General features: G+C 42.6%; 1 protein-coding gene and 1 long non-coding RNA gene across 3 annotated transcripts in view; one reads left to right on the top strand and one right to left on the bottom strand.

Moving 5' to 3' along the window:
* Positions 1-1,475: 1,475 nt before the first annotated feature.
* Positions 1,476-20,479, bottom strand: part of CHST11 (carbohydrate sulfotransferase 11) — a 154,802-nt gene continuing 135,798 nt past the window's right edge. For both annotated transcript variants that reach the window (XM_068191036.1, XM_068191037.1), the window contains exon 3: positions 1,476-2,491. In XM_068191036.1, coding sequence (XP_068047137.1) covers positions 1,643-2,491 — 849 coding nt within the window. In that variant the 3' untranslated portion in view covers positions 1,476-1,642. The remainder of the gene's footprint in view (positions 2,492-20,479) is intronic.
* Positions 2,441-17,564, top strand: LOC137474453 (uncharacterized). The gene is made up of 4 exons (XR_010999359.1): positions 2,441-6,666; positions 9,910-10,102; positions 11,922-15,602; positions 16,173-17,564. It is a non-coding gene; the product is annotated as an uncharacterized lncRNA (long non-coding RNA).

The following is a 20,479-nucleotide window of genomic DNA, read 5'->3' as shown; positions in this document are numbered from 1 at the left end:
ATACTGTTGAAACAGCTCTGCCTTCAGCTGAGTTTATTTAAATCATCAGTCATTTTTGAAAGAGTTTGTTTTGATCATAAGATTGACAAGCAGGCAAGTTAAACCCCCCATTTTTAATCATCTATCAGCTTTAAAACAGATTTTATATTTTCACAAGTGCCTCAATTTAGCCTCTGCCTCATTTTACCCATCGGCTGCCTGCAGGCACTGAGGTGGCTAAAGAGCATTCCCTCACCTGCATCCAACTAAAGGAAACATCTGGAGAAGCTGAACTTCTGCTCCCACTGGCTGGCTAACATATCCACACTGAAATCCCATTTTTTATTATCTGGTGTGCATAGATTACTATTTGCTTACTCAAAACAATCTGCCATTCCAAAAAGCTGTTAAACACAAAACAACTGCTACTGAGACATTCCCCCCAGGAAAAAATGTCATGGTCTTGCACTAGAGATGACTTAGATTAATTTCTAACTCATTGAAACTTAGAAAAATTCCTGTCAATGGCATTTAGGCATCAACTAAAAAAGAAAGCTTCTTCTTCTTCTCCCTAGGAAAAAGCCATGAAACCTGCATGTAGGAAGATGAGACCTTTTTTATTGCCTTGAATGCTTAGAGAAGCAACATGAAGATGACTTTTTGAATTTTCAAATGACATGCCAGATTGTTTACAGCAACGTATCATTACCAGTGTCTCTCCAGCCAGTTTTGGCTGCCCATCTTAGGATCAATTAGGGAGGCACGACTTGAAGAGGATGGATGTCCCCACAGCTCCATCCTGGATATGAATTAAGTCAATGCCAATTGCTTTGGGCATTCAAAAAAATCTCTTACAGTCACTTTCCAAATGCTGATTCTTTTCTGATGGACCATCTCCAATTCACTTGGGCTGGGAAGCTTCAAATTAAGAGCCAGTGGGAGTGGTCATATTGTCCAAAAACTCATTAAGACTTATAAAAGGTTCATGGTTTCTCTTCCTAAGGAATACATTCACGTTTCTTTCAGTCATGGTTTTTCGATACTCACGAGTTTACCCAAATCTGAGTTACTTTTCTTTTTCAGGCCTAGAAAGACAGATTTTGTACAAATCCATGGATCCATGGATGGAGCGCAACATCACTTTCTAAGGAAATTATTTTCACCAATCTTCTCAAAGTGTGTGGTTCCAGAACCATTTCCATATTTACCTGCATCAATGCCTAATGGAAGAATATTATTACCCAGAGCAAGCTCAGTCGAGGAAAGCACAAAACCAGACTCCTTTTGTCCACATGTTATCCTATCTCTGCTGCTGAAGTGAAACCTACCAAGAGACAATGTTTTAAATAAGTATAAATAACATTAATTAGAACTGGAGGAATGCAAGATCAATTAAATTCACCAGAACACAATTAACATTTGTTTAAACAGTGTAGCAGTATTATTCATTTCTACAGCTAGATCGTCACAATCCCGTTACCCTGCAAAGAGAGCTGTCCTTTCTTACAGTTGATTTAAATAATTTTGACTGTGCTGCTCGCAGCATCATTCAAAAAAAGAAAATATTAATTTACAAAATAACCCATTCTCCATATTTATTATGACAAATAAAAATCTTAAATAAAACAGGCTTTCTTTCCCCTCTTTCCCCCCAACCCATCCCTCATTCCAGTTTCAGGTAGCTTGGCACTGAGTAATTAAACATTAAAAAATCAAGTTTGTAGACTTCATACAGCTGCGTTTGGTGCAAGGAGCTGATGTTCTGGAAGAACTCTGTGGTCATTTCATCAGTAGTTCTCGTAGACTTTGCATAGGTGGGGAATTTCAGGTAGTTGCCTACTCCCGCCAGCTGGAGAACGTAATTCGAATCCTCTTCGAGCGTTTCGTACTTTCCTATGAGGTCATAGTGGATGTGGCAAGGGTGGCAGAGGGAGTACACAGTCTGCCAGTGCTCGTTGAAGGGCTCTTCCCTTTGGGTGTGTGGGTCGATGAGATATGCCACGAACTCTTCAAATTTCACATCATCACCTTTCCGCAGAGCTTCCTGGGTTGCGTTTTTCCTCTGGCGCCTCACGATTTTGGTGCCGTATCGCTTGTGGAAGGAAGTGTTGTATTTCTGGGTGAACTTGTTCCTGTAGGCTGACACCAGTCTTTCAAAAGGCTCACGAACAAAGAGGAACTTCATGTAGTTTTTCAAGCGGTGGTTGATCTCTGGGATGCTGTACTGGTTGAGGGTCTTCAGGTTTGAAGACACGTGGGCTTCGTTGGCCGGGATTTCCATCGGATCACTGTACTTGCCTCTTCCCGTCAAAACCATCATGACTCTCTTCCAGTTTGTGCAGGCCACTTTGGGAACATAGCAATAGATCATTTCATGATCCTCATCCACGACCAGGTGCTTGAGATCGTTGGGTGTCAGCACACGGCGCTTCCTGCTGGACACACTGTTTGCTCGGCACGTGTCTGTCACTTGGTCTCGTCTGATCTGATGAAGAATTGCTGTGTTGGACAACTGCAAAGGAAGCACAGGCACCAGTAGGTTAAGGGCTGGGAAACTCTCAATGTCTTTTTTGCTTATTATACAAATTCATAGAAATGCAGATCTTTCCCTGCATGGAATAATTCATAATGTGCCTGAGTACAACTGATACTATTCTAGAAGATAAACTGTTTTTTTCTCCAAACTTCTTGATACTTCTTGATTAAATGCTGTTCACAGAGCATACAGAGCTTTGCTTTGAAGACAATATTAAGGAGCACAAGTGCTCACACAGCATGGTGGCAAGTGTATATACAGAACCCTTATCCTGAGATGTGGTCACTGCTTCTCTTAGGCCTGGAAAACAAATTTCACCTCCACTCTGCAGTTAAACCCACAGCTGCAGCAGTGTTGGACCTTTTCTGCTGAGATGGGGTAGGAAGATACTAGAAAATTTGACAAAATGAAAATAGTGTGTGTTCTTGTTACTGTTGTCTTTTTGGTTAGAAAATTTAATAGTCATGGCTTGTTTCTTGGCTGTGACTTTATATATGGCTTATATAGCTATGGCCAGAATAAATGAAGTCCATCAATATTCGTGCAACTCTCCAACAGGAAGATTGATTCAGATATGATGACCATGCCAGTGCAGAGCTCCTGTGTTTGGTTATTCAGAGGTGTCTCTGCATGGCATGGGGTTTTGCTGTGCAGCCCTATCCTCACTGCTACAAATACCTTATTACTTATTGAGAATAAACTGCATCAAAGCAACAGTGGGAAGATTTCAGTAATGTTATTTACATTTATTTAACAAAATTTACCTGTAGATTTCAAAGAACCTTATGCTCAGTAATTAATTTAGGCTCAAAGACAAGAATTAATGCATGTATTGACCTTCCTATTTGATAGGCAAGGAGACCTGAAATTCCTTCTTGTATGCTGAGTCTTTCAAAAGTATTTATCTTGTACCTTCTTGTTGAATTAACATGAATCACAGCACACTGAAAAGAAGTGTTTGAGGCAATGTAGGCTCTATGCACCTGCTATGTATGTTCCTTTGGTTATAGGGTTCTTTCTCCCTGCCAGTATACCAGAAAAAACAGTACATGCCAGGCAAAACCCTTTGACCTTGGCAAATGATTTTGCACCAGCTTGGGAGTTCACACTGAACCTCCAGTTCCTGAAGTCATGGGTCAAATCTCTGCTTTCAATAGCAGTACTTAGCCATGATTCATATTTTAAAAGTCCATCAAAACTCAAAGAACAGAATCCAAATGAACTTTAAAGTCAAAACCCAAATGAACCCCAAAATGAGACCAAGCCAGTTGCAGGATTTCTGAGTTTTGCAGAGAAAGGAAATAGAAATTGCTTTGTTATAGACTAGTCCTAAGAGCCCAAGTTTCACCCACCCAAGGGGCAGCAAAAGCTTTTGCAGCACCTGAGCAACAGAGACTCTCCCTCTGTCTGGGCTGTGGTGGGCTGCAAAGAAATATTTCCATGGCATGAGCCACACCAAGGGGCTGCTGCAGCTCAACTCTGGGTAGGAGGATTTTTTCTTCAAGAGAGCGTATACGTGCCAAGCTTGGGACCTCAGTATTTTGCACAGTGCCACCCACCACTTCTCTGAATTCCCTGATACTTTCCTCATCTCTTTTGCTCCTCTGTTCAGTAAAATGCTGGCTAGTGGTTAAAATGTGCAGTAGCCCAGTGCAACTCATTTAGACAGCTTGGCTTGTCTTTTGTGTGTATGTGGTATCCCCCTGGATATCTCCCAGGTGCACTTCAAGGGCAGTTTTATGTTATAGTCAAAGAGATGAGAAGCCAGATGTGAAATGTGCTTTGTGCTTCCTAGGAAAACTGACTGGCAGGGAGTTTCCAGATTAGATGTTAGAAAGCAGTTGTCAAGGATCACACAGATTTTTCAAGAAAATTACTTTTTCTGGAAAAAAAAAAAAAAAAAAAAAAAAATTCCTATTTCAATTTATGATGTCTTCAGAGCAAAACAGAAATAATGGATCTCAACCAGTTCTATACTGGTTAGTTACCAGTCAATAATTTTCAAAGAACTAAACAAAACCCTATGCAAACACACAGACATACCAGACATACAAATTCTCCTTTGCAGATAAAAAGCTGAAATCTCTCCTCCTGCGGATTTTCATCAAAAATCATATAGCACAGGAGTGCTGTTTGCCCCAGGTTTTAGAGTAAAAAAAAAAAGAAAGAAATGCCTGAATATATTGCTACATTATAATATGTTAATGCACCGTATCTGATTTTCTGGTGCTGTTCTTAGGATAAATACCGAATTAAGTGGATGAGATTCTATGGTCTGTATTAGATAGAAGGTCAGATTTGATAATCTAATGGTTGCTTCAGACCCTAATCTGTAGATGAATCTTTGTAGAGCTCTGCTTTGCTCCTGATTTCATTCCTCCATCAATAGGCTAAGCACTTCTTCCCCATACATTAACATTAATGAGATTTTCAGACATTTAGAGTAAGGGGAAAAAATGCAGCCTTAGTATTTGCAATTATCAATGAGCCTGTACTACATTAAATTCATTTAGAAGATTACACTTGTTCATTTTCAAGTGGTACTTTCCTCTCGTTCTTTTAACATGGAAAAAAATATGAAGAAATGGCATAAAAGCCACATTTACTAAGTATACAGCAACACCCCAGGGTGAGCTGTGCATGTACTCTGGCCTGCCTGGGGGCACACAGAATGCATATTAAATAGCAATGCAACAGTAAAAGGGGATTGTCTAGTTCTCATCAATGACAGCACCCTTTGGAATAGCTGATGGATGAAGGGCCACATAGGAAATATAAAGCTTGACTTCCTTTTTATTCTATCCTACTGACTTCAGTTTACTAAAACAAGAAAAAAGATAAAAGGCCAATCTAGTGACTGCCATAGAACAATACCATGTGTACCAAAGCCCATATCTTCTGCAGTTAACACACCTGATGCACCCTGGAAGGGCTGACCTATCTGCTTCCCCCAGAGACACAGAGTCCTGCTGGCTCTCCTCGAGGTTTGATGGCAACAGCCCTCTTGCTGAAGGAATGGCTGATAGGAAAGCCACATTGACCCTGCTCTAGTGAAAGGCCAGGTAAGGAGCCTTTAATGGAATCCTGAAAAAACCACCACACTCTCCTTTGCACAGAGGACATGCTCCATGGCCCCTAGAGTCTACAGCACCATGGAAGGAAATCCTAAGAGCATTTTCAATTTAGTATTTTGAAACTATACATTAACAGTGAGTTAGCTGATGGTAATATAGTTCCTTTTCATTTGAAGTTACAGGCAAGGCTTTAAAGCTACATAACAATTTCACTCCTGAAGCTGATGAAGGGAACTGGAGAAACAGTACATTTCAATGAGACTGGAAACACATTTGTTTAAACTAGAGGTCCACTTGGCCAGGGAAATGTGCAAATGTGCTCACAGCTAATGAGGAAAATATACCCCAGAAGTTTAAGCAGCCAGAGAGAAGATCCAAGGAACGGATATCTTTAAACCCATGGATGGTGAAGGACAAGACAAACAATTAGGGTCATGGACTTTTCTTCCTCCAAAGCTGTAACAGATGTGGCTGCAGCAGAGTCGTGAGCATGCAGCTGCTGCCTGGACACTGATGGCCATACCTGTGCTCATTACCAGAGGTCCCTGCTGACCCCTCAGTTCTAGAAACCACAAAAGTAATGGCCTAATTCCACTCTGGGAGGCGAGACTTTTAAGCCTGTGTGCAGATTACCCTGAGAGCAGTGTGGGGATGGTGATAAAAGTCTGTGCTCGGGTAAGTCCTCTGACAGTTCAACTTGGACTTCATCAGGCCATTAAAGTTTTTGGGAAGACATCTGATAAAAGCAGCTGTTCTCCCCTGAAAGGACTGACACCAGAGATGCACTTAATCATGTTTTTGTTTTCCTGCAGAAGTTGTAAAGGGGGACAGAGAAGAAGGGCACGTCAAGATCAAAGCTTTCCTTCCTTTTCTGATACTGCAACCAAGTTGAACAGTGAAGCGACTTGAGCAGCGGGAGACTTCTAAGCTCAGTGGCATTAAAAGAAGAAAAATAAAAAAGTAGTCTGGGGACACTCTGATCCCAGAAGCTTCTCATCTCCATCAGTCCCAAAGTAACAAGAAGGGAGGAAAGCCCAGTGCACTCTGCCCATGTGGATGTCTCCTGTTCAGTGGAAGGTGGGGTGGGTGTGAAGGGCGGCAGGAGGGCATTTTGTGGAGAGCACTAGAGAATATACTGACCAGAAATGCATATGCTGACCAACTGGCAGTCATCAACTCATTACAGGCAAAGGTTATTCAAGGTAAACCAGAGTAATGAGATGGGAGGTATTTCCTTCTGGTTACTTAAGCACAGCAGGATAAAGTAATCTTTGATTACTTCCAAGACCCTTCCAAGCTTGACGGCCAAGCAGCAAGTACAGATTTAAACACAGGGAATTTTTATTTTATTTTTTCTGAATATAGTAGTCTACTGAAAACTAGGTGCAGAGATCAATTCAATTCACAGGTACCTGCACTGAAAGCAGTTTTTTAATAGAAGGCTGGGAATACTGAAGTGTCACTCAAAAAGCCCATTAATTAAATTCTGTCTCACTATAAAAACTATGGTGGAAAGCAGTACCCTCCACATTTACCAGGCAGGGTTTTTTTTATTTCTAGTGCATTGCCTGCAGCTAGTTCTGTATTACTATAACCAGGCTCACAACCAGCCTATGCTGGGACTGCTAACATGACACTTGATCACGGCAGACCGAAGGGCAAACTTATCCAAATTAGTTTTGCATGGAATAAGGAGGATAAATATTATGAATGGCATTTGCAGGCCCATCCCTTGCTAAATTGGCTTTTCTCTTCAATTTTGCCTTAACGAAGACTTTGCATCTGCCTTTAATTCTTCAGTTACCTTCGTGTTTGGAGGTTTGTTTTCTGTCCTATGCTAGACCAGTGCTAGTTGCTGGAGAGCTCCCCTCACCTGTGGTCCATCAACTAAAAACCAGCTGACACCCAGCTGGGGCTGTCCAGCACTGATAAAACCAGAGCTCATCTCCACCAAATTCTTCTTAATAGTATTTGTTCAGAAGGAGTGTGTATAGCAGCCTCAGAATCCACAGAAAGAAAGGTCTTAAAGTGAGAACTGTCAGACCGACAAACTATAGGTGGCACTAATGGTCCTGCTTGTGTGACATCGAGAGAGTCAGTTGTCTGAAATCTCAGTTATTATCAGCTCTCCTTCCCCAGCCCATCAATTACACCATCTGAGTTCTAGGAGGTGTTTGTTATACAATATACAAAATGTTTTTAAGTGTTACTTTTGTTTTCCCAGATGTTAAAAGGGTGGGGGATTTTGAGCATGAGGTTACATGCAAGCATGTTTCCAATCCTGTTTTCACATGAAAGGTGTGAATAAGATTATTGAAACTTTGATGGAGAGCCTCGAAGTTACAAACATGGTTTAGACTATTTTAAGACTTGTCTTTTACAATTTGCATCCATAACTACCCTACTTGGTGTATATATGTGCTATACATCAAGTTCTAGATTGTATTCTTCAAAATGTTCAGCATTAGACAATAATAGGGGGCCAGCAATTTTTCATACTTGACAGTCCAAGCATTTCTCAAATCATCACAAATAATTATTACTCTGTGCAAATTTCTACAGTTGATAGTCAGACAATTGTAGCTCTGCAAATCAAAGCACTGTATCTAAAAGAACAATTGCATTTTCAAAAAAGGGATTTTATTAAACTGACCTGAATAGCAACATTTTTTTAAAGTAATAGCTTTGTAACTTTTCATACTTTGATTTACTTCACATTTCATGGCATAATAATTTTGACTTAACATTTTCAAAAACTTTGAGCACTCAAATGAGGAGCGTACCAAAAATTAATATCCATTCAGAGAAAGTATATTGTGTGTCCTGAAGATGGAAAGGCTTAACATCTTCCCTGAAAACTTGTGGACAGACAAACTGGAATATGAATTTGCTATGAAAATGTCTCTACAGAGTGACTGGATAATAGAAGATACAACTAATATTAACTTAGGAGTGTTTTACCAAGTGAGAACATTTTAGAAGCAAATTATATCCTCTGAAGGAAACTCCTGAAATATTACAAAGCTGTCTTATTTTCTCCATTTCATGCATTGAACCTACTGCCCTATGGAGAAGATTACGCTGAATACGCTTTTTTCCCCAATTCTTTGTACTGCAAACCAAGATAACCACACAATTTTCAGTTCCCATTGCAGAGAATGCATCAGGGCTATGAAAAGAAGGATCAAAGCACTTGAAAGAAAAACAGTCATACACAGTAGCTGCTAACACTGTATTGCCAAAAATCCTGAATTGCTTACTACATTCCCTCCTTCTTCTTCCTATGCACGTCCGCAACTTTGTCCCTGTGTGTCTGTGTGCACTCAGAGAAGGACACAGCAGAGAAGGGTGAGATAATTCAGCATTACTGTGAGGCCTACAATGATTTGATTAAACTCCAAACCCACATCAACTTTGGCAATTACTCTCCTTTGACTAGGTACTAGACAAGTATTACTTGGGTGCTAGAAAAAAAACAACCAACACTGAACCAGGCAAAACCTGGCAACAGATACACATGCAGCCACAGATACTGATACTATCCTGGGAAAACTTCACAACTAGGTCATCAAGTATTGGCCTTTTCATCTTGGAGAGAAAGTAAAGTACCACAGGGAGGCTAAATGATGCAAAATCTTGAAAAATCAGAGATTGACACCAAATGACACAGCTGTATATGAAAACCAGTTTTTTAATCAGGCTAAAACTGTCACACAAGATACTGATTCAGGAAAAAAAGAACCAACCTCCTTCCAATGCCACCTTCTCCTGTATAATCCCAAACATCTTGGGAAGCTTGTCCATTCTCATTCTCCCTAATAGGAGCTCATACCATACATGGTATCAGGGCTCATACCATACATGGGGTTTGTAAGATAAATGTATACATCTTGTAAAGTATCTCCTCTGAAAAAGGAGAGGCAAAAGTTGGAAGTTCCGAGGAAGATCATGCAGAAAGACCCATGGCCTGGCCTTATTGAAGGTGAAGGATGTGCTGATGTGCATGTTGCTGTTCTGAAGCTCTGGGGAAATATTATAAACACAGGGCAGGCAAAACTGAAATGACTGAGTTTAAATGCAATACATGCGAGAGGTAAGAAATCTTCACGGAGGGCTGGAGAAGTCTTGAGCTGGGAACACTTAAAGCAAGCAGTCTTCATGCTGGTGGGCTTATTGGGATTTAATTTATAGAAGATGAGTTTGGAGCTTCATGTTATGTGTACAAAGAGCACTTTGCACTGTCTTTCCAGCAGCCAAACAAAAGGAGGGGGAGAAGGGCAATAGATGGTCAATCCTTTTTTTTTTTCCTCAGATAACAAGAAGAAATGGATGAAACCCCAGGCTGGGACCCCAGCAGCCATGGTGGGGTGAGGGGGATGGAGCTGTGCTGCCTTCCCACGGCAGAGACCCTGTGGTGGGACCTGACCCCTCTGCACTGCCACCACAGCCACTCGCTGCTGCTCTGGCACGAAAGGACAGCGTGTGATGAATCTGTTTGCTCCTGGCTCATTCAGTAAGTGCAGCGATAAATCACTGTTTGCATGAAAAAGCTGAAAGGTCTGGCTATCATATGAATTTAATTTTAAAATGAAAACTCTCTGTCCTTTCCCCTCCAACACACACACACACACACACACAGACAGACATGCACAGTTCTGATGGCTGGGGCTGAGCTCATGCTCTCCAGACCTGTGTGTGGAACCTGTAACACACAGGAACACAACCACTGTCCTTCCAACTCTCCTTTCCCAAGGATACATTACTGTTGTCCACAGGTGCTTGGGAAAGGTCCAAGGGCTCGGACTGTCTCCAAGTCACCAAGGACAGCAGACAGGGTCAAAGAGGTTTCCACTTTTTATCTCACAACTGCCAGGTTACAGTCGGGGCATAGATGAAACATTAACTGGGACAACCCAAACTCGGGGACAAGCACATGGGTTAGGATGCTCGAAGCCAAGCAAGTGACCTGTAGCTGCTGCACTCTGCTATTACATCTTTACTGTGAGAGCTGTAGATATGATCTTCAAGGAAAGGCTTGAGAATTGGTTAGGAAAAGGCATGCCATGGACATCAGCAAATGATGCACCAGGAGGAGCACTGGGCTGGGCATACATGGAGTCAGCCAGGGTGGAGCTGGGAGTAGCCCTTAAAAAACAGAGTAAGAAACAACATTTTAACATAGCTGGCATCTAGGAGACAATGGAAAAACTGACATTTGTTTCTCTGTTGCAAGGAGCTGTTGTTACAGGGGTGAGATAAACTGGGTGGAGTGAAGAAACAGGACAGAGTAGATACGTAAATACAAAAATACATAAGAAATTCCACAAGGAGGAAAGGAATAATTTGGACTCAGTCTGGTTAGGACAAGTAGTAACAGAGCTAAACAAGAGAGACTCAGATACAGGATAGATCCCAACAGAAAGGTAAGATACGTCTGTGCTGAAACAAAATGAGGATGTCCAGCATTGGGAACATCCATCTGCCCGAGAAGGAAAAGGGACTCAAATTATCCCACCACACAGGCAGGTGTTGTCCTGCAGGTCCTTCAAGCTTTGCAAACGTGGGATGGTGGCTTCTGTAAGCTAAGCTTACTGTCATAAACCTCAGTATTCCACAGACTCCAGAGCAAGGCTTTCAGCAAATATTGCAGAGCCATACAGGCAGGGGCCAGTCAGTGCTGTGAATGAAACCCTCCTGAGGAAAAGGCAACACCATCCCGAAACTGTGTGAAACCCTGCACAGGACGTGGGGAGGAGATACAGGAGGTCTGAATGCCTGGAGCTGCCTGGAACATATGTGCCGTGCTCCCCTCAGCAGCTCTGACCTGGCAGCCAACATTTATGGATTTCTCAGTAACACAAATCCTCCTCCTGTACCTCTGGGTTGCAGCTTAGGTGTCACACAGTCGAGTAGAAATACTTATTTTTTTCTCAGCAGGATATCTGCTATTTTAAGTGAATACAATTTACTCAGTCCCATGCTAAATCAGGGTAATATGTTTCCAATTTTTAACTCAGTATGCAGCACACCCAGAGATTTGAAACCCAAATAGGAGAAACAGGAGAGAGTTGCTGCATAGCTGGTTTCCTTACATATAATTCATGGGCTTTAGCAGTCCCCTAGGGGAGAGGGGAACCCTGCAATTACATGTTTAGTAACAACATGTGTGTTGTTTAGTTATTCCCCAATCCAAGCAGGCATTTGGTTGGGACAATGGGACACTGTGGGATGTCTCTTCCAATATCTCTGAGCAGGTCAGGTGAATGCTGCTCCTGTGGGCCAGGGATGCAGGTTCAGGCCCTCGCCAAGAAATCTGTGTTGTTATTTTTAAGGTAAGAGGCTGGAAGTAGGAGTGCTGATGCCTGCCATGTGTAACTCTGTAAGGTCTGCCCTGTGAGCCTTGCTTCTAATTGGATGGTGCCAAGGTTCAGAGAAGACAGGGAAGAGAGAGCTAATCTCACCCTCCCAGCAGGTCAGTGCCAGAAACAAGAACAGATTGCATCTCCTATCTCAATATGGCTCTCTTTTCTTGTAATGATCTGGATGAATTCATCCTGGCACAGACTGGCAAAATACCTAAACCCTTTGGGTAATGATTTTCTTCTCCTTGACTAAACTATCAAAAATTAACATTAAGTTTATTTTACTTCCCCTTGGTAACATTATATTGTGCTCAGACTAAACCTTGCTGTTCTAAGGTAACTTTTTCTGGCACATTTGACTGTGCTGCTCACTAATGCTCACAGAAGGTGACTAACCAGGATTGCTCATTCTCCATGGCCTCAGTTACAGTTAACTGGAAACTTTTCACCTTTCTGCTGCTCTACAAAAAGAATTAGATGACCTCCTGCTTGAAAAGACAAAAGGCCTCTTATACTAAAATGCTAGCATTCATTTATAATCTAATTACAACAGGCTTCCCAGGAAACTTTCCTGCTGCAGAATGTAGCACAGAAATTATGGGTTAGCACAAAAAGCCTGCTTCATCAATAGCTTCCTAGGTCTGATTTATTCTTTATTGAGATATAGACAAGTGACTCCAACCCTGAGGAATGCTCAGTGCCAAACAACCCAGTAGCAGTCCTTTAGCCCAGCTATAATTCTGTCAGGATTGGGCCCAAGGAGGGATCAAGACAAAAGTCAGATGATGAACCATGACACAGGAGAGGAAATAATTTGCTTTTTCAATATTTTCTGTTTCTGTTAAAACCCTCAGCTGTTTCAGTCTTTGTGCACCAAAACAAACCCACTGCCATAGCCAACTGCAAGTGATTCTACCTCAGGCTTCTCTGGGAAGCAAAGAGCACATGCACAAGTCTGCTTACCCTGTTGGCCACTGACACCTCTTCCCAAATGCCAACACGCTCCACCCACCGTGCTGGCTCCACACAGACAACATCCAGCATTCTCTGGATCTGACCACCAGGCCCTTGCTGGAAACTTCCAGTCCTCCTGGGTTCCTCTACATGCTCAGCACAGAAATAAAAGAACATAAAATGCACCAAGGTAATCTTCCTTAAATCCTGACAAGCCTAGGGTGACTTGGTTACATTTTTAAGCATCTGACTTGCTACATTAATTCTTCTTACGTCAGAACACGAGGACAATGTTAAAACTCCCTTCTGTCAGCCATTCAAGACAACTGGAAGGTACAAATATTAGCATGATGTCTTATTCATTTTCCTCACCTCTACACTGTGTTTACCTTGATTTCTAAGGGTTCTCTGTCTCATCTAATAACAGATCTATTTAGGGACTGCATACTAAATGTTTTTTTACAATAGAAGAACAAATTCTTAGTGTTTCTTTAAATGGCAGCTATTTTTTTCAAACTGTTACCTCAACTACAGCCTGAAAGAAATTACACATCATCTTATTTTCCTTTTTTTTTTTTTTTTTTTTTTTTTTAATGCTCATTCTTTTTTAAACTTTGCAAAGAAAATGAGCAGAAAAGCCCCCTCTGAGCTCAGGCTTCTGGGATCCTTCTCTGGCTGTAGCCAAGTGCTGTCTCCTTGCCCTCTGCTCCTTTCACAGATGTTGAAGGCATGCCAGACTTTCATCAGTTCCCTCTCTATCTGCTGAAAGGGCTGGCTCCTTCTTCCTTGCTCTCGCACCCTTGTCATCTGCTTTACCCCACCTGCAGCTAGAGCACGCCAGCCAAGATCGGAAGAAAGCCGAGCTCCAGGACTGAGTTTTCAGCCAGCTCTTGCTCTGCATGCGAAGCCCCCTGGAGCAGATCCCTGCCATCCCTGAGCTAAGAGGCCTGCAGCTCCAGGCAGGGGCCTTGGTGAGTACAGAGGGCACGGGAAGATCAGGAAGATCTCCCCTGTCCCTGAGCAGCGTGGCACGGCGGAGAGGTGCCAGCCCGCAGCCCGAAGGGACGTGGTCCGACAGCCAGCAGTGAGTCGAGGCATTCAGCTGCAGGGCGAGGGGAGCCAAGAGCGTGTGCTCCGTGAGGCTCCGTGGCAAAGCGCCCGTGTGCTCCATGGAACCGTGCCCGCTGCTGCCGCGGGGAACAGGGCGCCTCTGTCCCGCACACAGCCCGGCCTGTTCCGCCTCGCGGGCCCCTCGGTGGCACAGGGTGAGCTTGGCCCGGAGCTGCTCACAGCAGGGCCAGCTCCTCCTCAGCTCAGGTAGGACACAGAGCCTGGCACTTTGCACTCACTGTGCTGCTTGTTGTTGTTGTCAGCTATCCCTGACTTCTGCTTGCCCACCCTTACCAGCCTGTTATGGTTCTCAGGACTTTTGCTTTCATAAGCTGCTTATTTTCTCTTTGATGAACAAATAATGCCAAGAAGCTGGGCAGGAGTGCATGCATCTCCCTCTATACATACCTAGGAATACATGTATATGCATCCCTGCCCACATCCAAGCAGTAAGCATCCAGATGGCACACACAGTTATGTGGGTCACAGACCAGGGCTAATGGGTGCTCCCAGACTGTCCTGAAGCACTGAAACACATCCTGATGTGTAAGTAGGTAGGACTGAAAAAATTCAGTGGCAAAGTGAAGGGAAAAAACAAACTTGTTGCTGATTTTTTTTTTAGTAGGGTGGTGTGAGAAGCATCCATGGTGCCCACTCAGTCAGTGCCTGGAACTGCTGCCAGCTCCCTGTTGATTTCAGTCAAGACAGCAGAGATGTCTGATGGCTCCTGAGAAACAACGGCAGCAGATGATGTTCTGGCTTACTGAATAGAGGTTGTCCTTCTCCAGAGCTGCCAGGTGACATGGACTTAGGAGCAGGGAAAAGTGACAAGTACATATAATGTAGGAAGAGCTGATATTCCTGACAGAAGTAGTACACCTAAATTAGTTTCTTGCTAAGAGAGCTGTCATTTTAGACACTCTGCAGGAGCTTCCACCCACTGGATCCATGAATGAAGAGCTCAAGGTATCTCCTCCCACCTGCAGCATTGCCTGCAGGACCTCTCTTCTCAAGGCAGAGAGAGATGCCAAGTGCTCCTGCCCTCCAGCTCATGGGGGTGCTTCCATGGCACCAATGCCTCCACAAACACGCTGACAATGAACAGTGGATTTTGTTCTTTGAACATATCCTGTTTTTTATGAGATATATCAGCACAGCTGACCTAGGGATTAACAATGACATCCAAACTGCTTTTGACCATCTTAGTTTTGTATTTCAAATATAAAACTGATTTCATGAAAGTCTGCTTATCCTGTTGTTTCTAAACTCCTTCTGATGGTTGATCCTAGCTGGAGCAGGTCACTGCACAAAGGCCCATTTGTAAGGACCATACTTAAACACTTTCGATCTGGTGTTTGCTCTATGTCCATTCCTGCAATCCATCCCATGGGTATCTTCCACTGATGTGTATCCCAGCTAGCACAAGCAGGGAAGTCTCACAAAGCCTCTTCCCAACTTCTCCTGTTTTTAGAGCTATTCACTTCTTGCTTCATGACCTAACTGTATCTCTGGCTTTGTTTGTTTAAAAACAAACTTTGTTCACAGGGGAAGGCAGTACATGGGATTCACTGCTTTCAGGAACAAACTGTAATTTCATTCAATTTATTCTGCTTTCCCAGGCACTCTCTTACTCCAGCTCTCCATCACCTCTCTTTATGCACCTGCAAGTCCAAACCCACAACTTCAGTCCCTCTTCCCAATGCCCTTCAGAAGTGGTTATGACCCCTTAACTCACCTTATTAACACCACTGTGTTCACTCAGCCCCTGGTTAATGCGATAGAGGGTCTAAGGTAACCACAGTTATTTTAAGCTTAGCCTAAACTCTTCCTTCCACCTGAGCTTCTTTTCTACTTCTGCCTCTCACTGCTCTTCTCTCTCTCTCTCCTTGACTGTTCTCCATTTAACAACCCCTTTTGCAAGCTGCCCTAAACACCACAGGAGCTTAGACTTTCAAACCCATGGAGATGAGTGGGGGAGATGCAAACATTTTCAAATGAAGACATGGATGTTAAATAGGATGAGTAGAAGGCTGCTCCAAAACACAGGTATTCTTAGGAGACTGTGCTAAAGCAGCTACCATACACTGCTACTTTAAACCTGATGGAGAACATCTGCTCCTGTTTTGCTTTTCATGATTCATGCCCTCTTGTCTGCAGCTCTGGAGAGAGAAGGACCACCTGAGCAGAGACAAACTGCTGGTTCACTCAGACTGTTTCCAGGAGGAGAAAGCACTTGCCAAGATTAACTGAGAAAACCTGAACTGCTCAACAGCCAGCTAAGCTATGAGGAGCCTGCACATCAATGTAATAATATTTTTTGTTCCATCTTCACCTATTGCAGACAGGATCAGGCCCCTCCCATCCTCCGGACCCCGCTCAGTTTCTGTGGATCAGCTGAGATCAGTAAATCTCAGGGCCACATCCTCAAAGTGCAGCTTGTTAGAAGCACTATGAGATCTCTAAGCTCCCTGTAGTGAGTAGTGGAGTGGAGCAGACCTGAGTCCACAAAAACATGGGCATACTTTAGCTATGACCAGCTTCTTTAGGGACTGAAGGCAGCAGATGTATGTTCAATAGGAATAAATGCTTATTCCCAAATAAAGCTCAGCTAAACTGCAGAGGGATCTGCAGGTGCTGGCAGGATGGATAACTTCTCCTGAGGCTGCACCTGGAGCCACTATTGCAGATCAAGGTCTGGGATAAAAATAACACTCAGTACTTATCTGGTATTTTTTCAATCTACAAATTTTAAAGCATCATCCCCACTTTCCAGATGTGAGAAGGCAACCACAAAGAACCAGTTCAGTGCTGCTGCATTCTTCTACCATCTTCACAAGCTGAACCTTGTCCTCCTCCAACACCTCTTCTCTGTCCAAGGGCAACTGACAGGCTCAAGACACAGCAACCTAAAGCTAGCGGCACTTTCAATTTTCTCTCATCTTGCCTTTTTCTTAAGAGGGGAAATGGGATTTATTTTTTCAGCACTGGTTCCTGGTACTGCTCTGGGAGAATTTCAGAACAAGATATATTTCCAAATATTTGTCCTCCCTGAGGTTTCTAGTCCTATCTGTTACAGACAGGTTAAGTAAACAGATTAAACTGGAGACTCAAGATCCAGACTGAGAAACTGTGGCAGTAAAGAAAGCTGGAATCAGTAGATTACAGATCTTCAAAGCATTCAGTTTAGCCTTACACCTTTCCCTCCTTGTCATTTCTTCTCTGAACAACACTGAGGAGATTCACCTTTGGATGTAACTTCCATAGCAACTTGGTGTCTACAAGAAATCAGTAACAGATATTTGGCACTGCTCATTGCAAAATATTTATCATGTTCTGCAGTAACACATATAGCTTTCAGTTTATCAAAACAACTATCTTACATGCCACTGAGATCACACAGAAAGTCATCAGAGTTAAGTACAGTCAGAGCACTCCTAGATGTACCAGGATTTTAAAAAATCACTTGAAGTACAAAATAGAAGGGTTGCATGCGTTGGTCTGGTTTTTGATTTAATAATATGAATTTGCCACAACCCGAAAATCAACCTGTATGTTCACTGATCTAGAAAGATCTTAGCAAAAAAAAAAAAAAAAAAAAAAAAAAAAAAAAAAAAAAAAATTAGATTTTTTTTTTTAAATACTGATTCAGTGCAGACAAGAGAAGGGTGAGAAGCAAACAGCTTATCTGGAATAGGTGGACAATATTAAGCCAACCAGTCCAATTTGGAGAAGTAGCATCAAGAAGCTGGTTAGTGGGTACAGCTTGAATGAAGTACTACAAATCTGCCTACCTGTTTCAGCCTACCACAACTTACACATTGGCACTAAAAATAACTAGAAACACAGCAGAGAAGGTGGAGGAAAATGTGAAGGAAAACAATAAGTCTGAGCAATTCCATTAAAAAAACCTCCAAATAGTAACAAAACCACAGCCTGCCTGGGAACAGCCCTCTGGGTTTGAATGGCATCTGCTAAAACAGCCTGGTATCTCCACATCAGTGCAAAGACAAATGAATGGTCTAAACTGTCTGTCCATGGATGACAAGAGAAAAGACAACATTGGCAAAGTTGTTCCTTCCAAGGAAGCAAGTGAAATCAGAGCCTGGCACTGGTGTTAGACAGTGAAGGGGAAGGAACACAGAGAAGGAAACAAAAATGATACCCAGCAAAAATACTGCTCCTACATCTCTGGGCTGAAGAGCTTCCTTGGAGAAACTCTTGCTTTTGATGGCAGAGGATGACATCTCTCTGGGACAAGAGAGGAAAGGAAAACAGAAAAGTCTGTGATAGATTAAAACTACTAAACAAAAGACACTGCTTGGGGAATTAATATTTATGAAATGCAAAAAAGATTGTAGTAAAATAAGAGATAACAAAAATCTAATAAAAGCAGAGTTTTTCTGAATTAAAAAAAACACAGATGCAGAGCCTGCAATCTGGTGCCGTAGTATCAAAAAAGCCAATTCCCCCCTGTCTTAGGCAATGTCAAAACAAAAACCCCCACATATAGGCCCGGTTCAAAAGCTATTGAAGTTAATAAAAATTTCCTCTTGATTTCCAAATGCTTTGAAAAGGTGACTCCTTGGGAATTTCTGATGTTATTAAGAGACGCATACCACCACTATCACCCCCAAAAGAAATCCCACAGCTCACACCACGTTACACAGAGATTCTATAGGACAGAAGGGTTACTGCCAGAAGTCACCCAGCTTCTCTGCTCAGTAGAGGATGATGGGTCATCCCAAATCCTGGTGTGGGGCATTAGGGAGTGTTACCTGCAGTGTTGTGGGGATGATTATTGTTGAAATTGCATATGGGAGTTACTGCACCAGTGGCTTCTTAAAACCTTTGAAAATTTTCCCCCACCAGAGCTGTGAGCTACAAAAGATGTTTTCACTTAACCTGCTGTGGAGTATCATAGTGTGCCATATTCAATGCCGCACCTAGTCTTGTTTTTGAAGGACATTTGCTTTAGGGGAGGAACATATTCTTTAATCCTGATGCACTTCTCTGTTGAGAAGCATTTCTTTTGATATTCTGCTAAAGTTAGTTTCCTTTCCCAACCCATCCCCCCTTAAATATACCCAGAAGATCATGAATGTGGAAATGTGTCAGTTAGAAAAGGCTGAGTGAAAACCACTGTGACAACCTGAATTCTGAGTTTGTTGCTCTGTATGTGCGTTTCTTGGATGGGGCTTTCATTTTCTGTAGGGTTGTTTTTCATTTCCAGGCATGGTTTGTTCTGGTTTATGCCCAAGAACTTGCACTAACAAAGCCTGATGGTTCTGTGAAAGGAATATAAACATAGATGCTGATCACCTGAAAAGGCAAATCTGTACAGGCAACTGCTCTTGGAAATTCTGCCTTCTTCCTGGGAAAGAAAAGGTAAGCGTCCAGAGGGAAATGCCAAGTCACAGGGTATTTCAAGCCTATTAATATAATTTAGAAAGAAAAATAAAATCCACACTGGGCTATTAGCAACAATCAGGTGTTAGAGTGCAGGGAAGAGGCATAAAACACTGCATTAAACTACAACAGTTTTGCTCCACCTCAGAACATAAAGTTTATTGAATGGCTCCCAGAAGAGGGAAAAATGGATTTGGCACTCAGCAATAAAGTCTATAATTACTTTTTTTATAGAAAATCCACGGACTGTGTCCAACTCCTGGCAATTTTTTATGGTGTTGACTTGTGAATGCTCTTGTCCAGTGCCACCATTAGCAGGAGCAAGACCTGCAGCTGGAGAAGGGTCCTGAGCTATCCCTTGCCAGGAGCCAAGGCAGACCAAAAGCCCACAGAGGAGTCCAGTTCTCCCTGTCATGCCATTGGAAAGGAGTAGTGATGGGTCTCATCACCTGCCCAAGATCACCCAGCTACCTGGAGAGCAGGTAGCATCCACTGAGCTCAGCCATGCTGGAAGAGCCAAACTCATGGATGTGTCTGTGGAAAACCTGGTGTTTGGTGACTCATGGACCCTTGATCATTTCTAACCATCTGGTTTCTCAGAACTGGCCAATCTGACAGGTTTGCTGCCAAATTAACAAAGTTAACAGAATGTGTGGATATGTGAAATTGTGAAGATGCAGCTAGGGATGTAAGATATCACTTCATGGATATGTAAACAGCTCTGCATCTGGAACCAGACAGGTTGGGCAGAGGTGGGATGACTAAAAAGGTTCTCTTTCACCATAAGAAAACACTTTTGGATATTACTTTTACAACCAAATTTCATGTTAATGGTTGCCTGAGTAATTTGATAGGTAACTCACAGCTATACAGCTACTGTGAAGAATAAAAATTACAGTTTTGGATGAGAAATTTATAGATGTATTTTTAAAATGCACATGCTGACACCCTTGTTTTACTACTTCTAATGGCCCTACCTTCTGTGCATTCATGACCTTCCTGAACCTTGTGTGAAGTTTGCAAGGACTTGTAAATCAGCGCCTCTTCTAGACATTTAA

The sequence above is a fragment of the Anomalospiza imberbis genome, chromosome 5 (assembly GCF_031753505.1).
Source record: "Anomalospiza imberbis isolate Cuckoo-Finch-1a 21T00152 chromosome 5, ASM3175350v1, whole genome shotgun sequence".
NCBI classification, from domain to species: domain Eukaryota; kingdom Metazoa; phylum Chordata; class Aves; order Passeriformes; family Viduidae; genus Anomalospiza; species Anomalospiza imberbis.
Note: the sequence above shows the minus strand (reverse complement) of the source record. Positions and strands in the feature narration are given on the sequence as shown.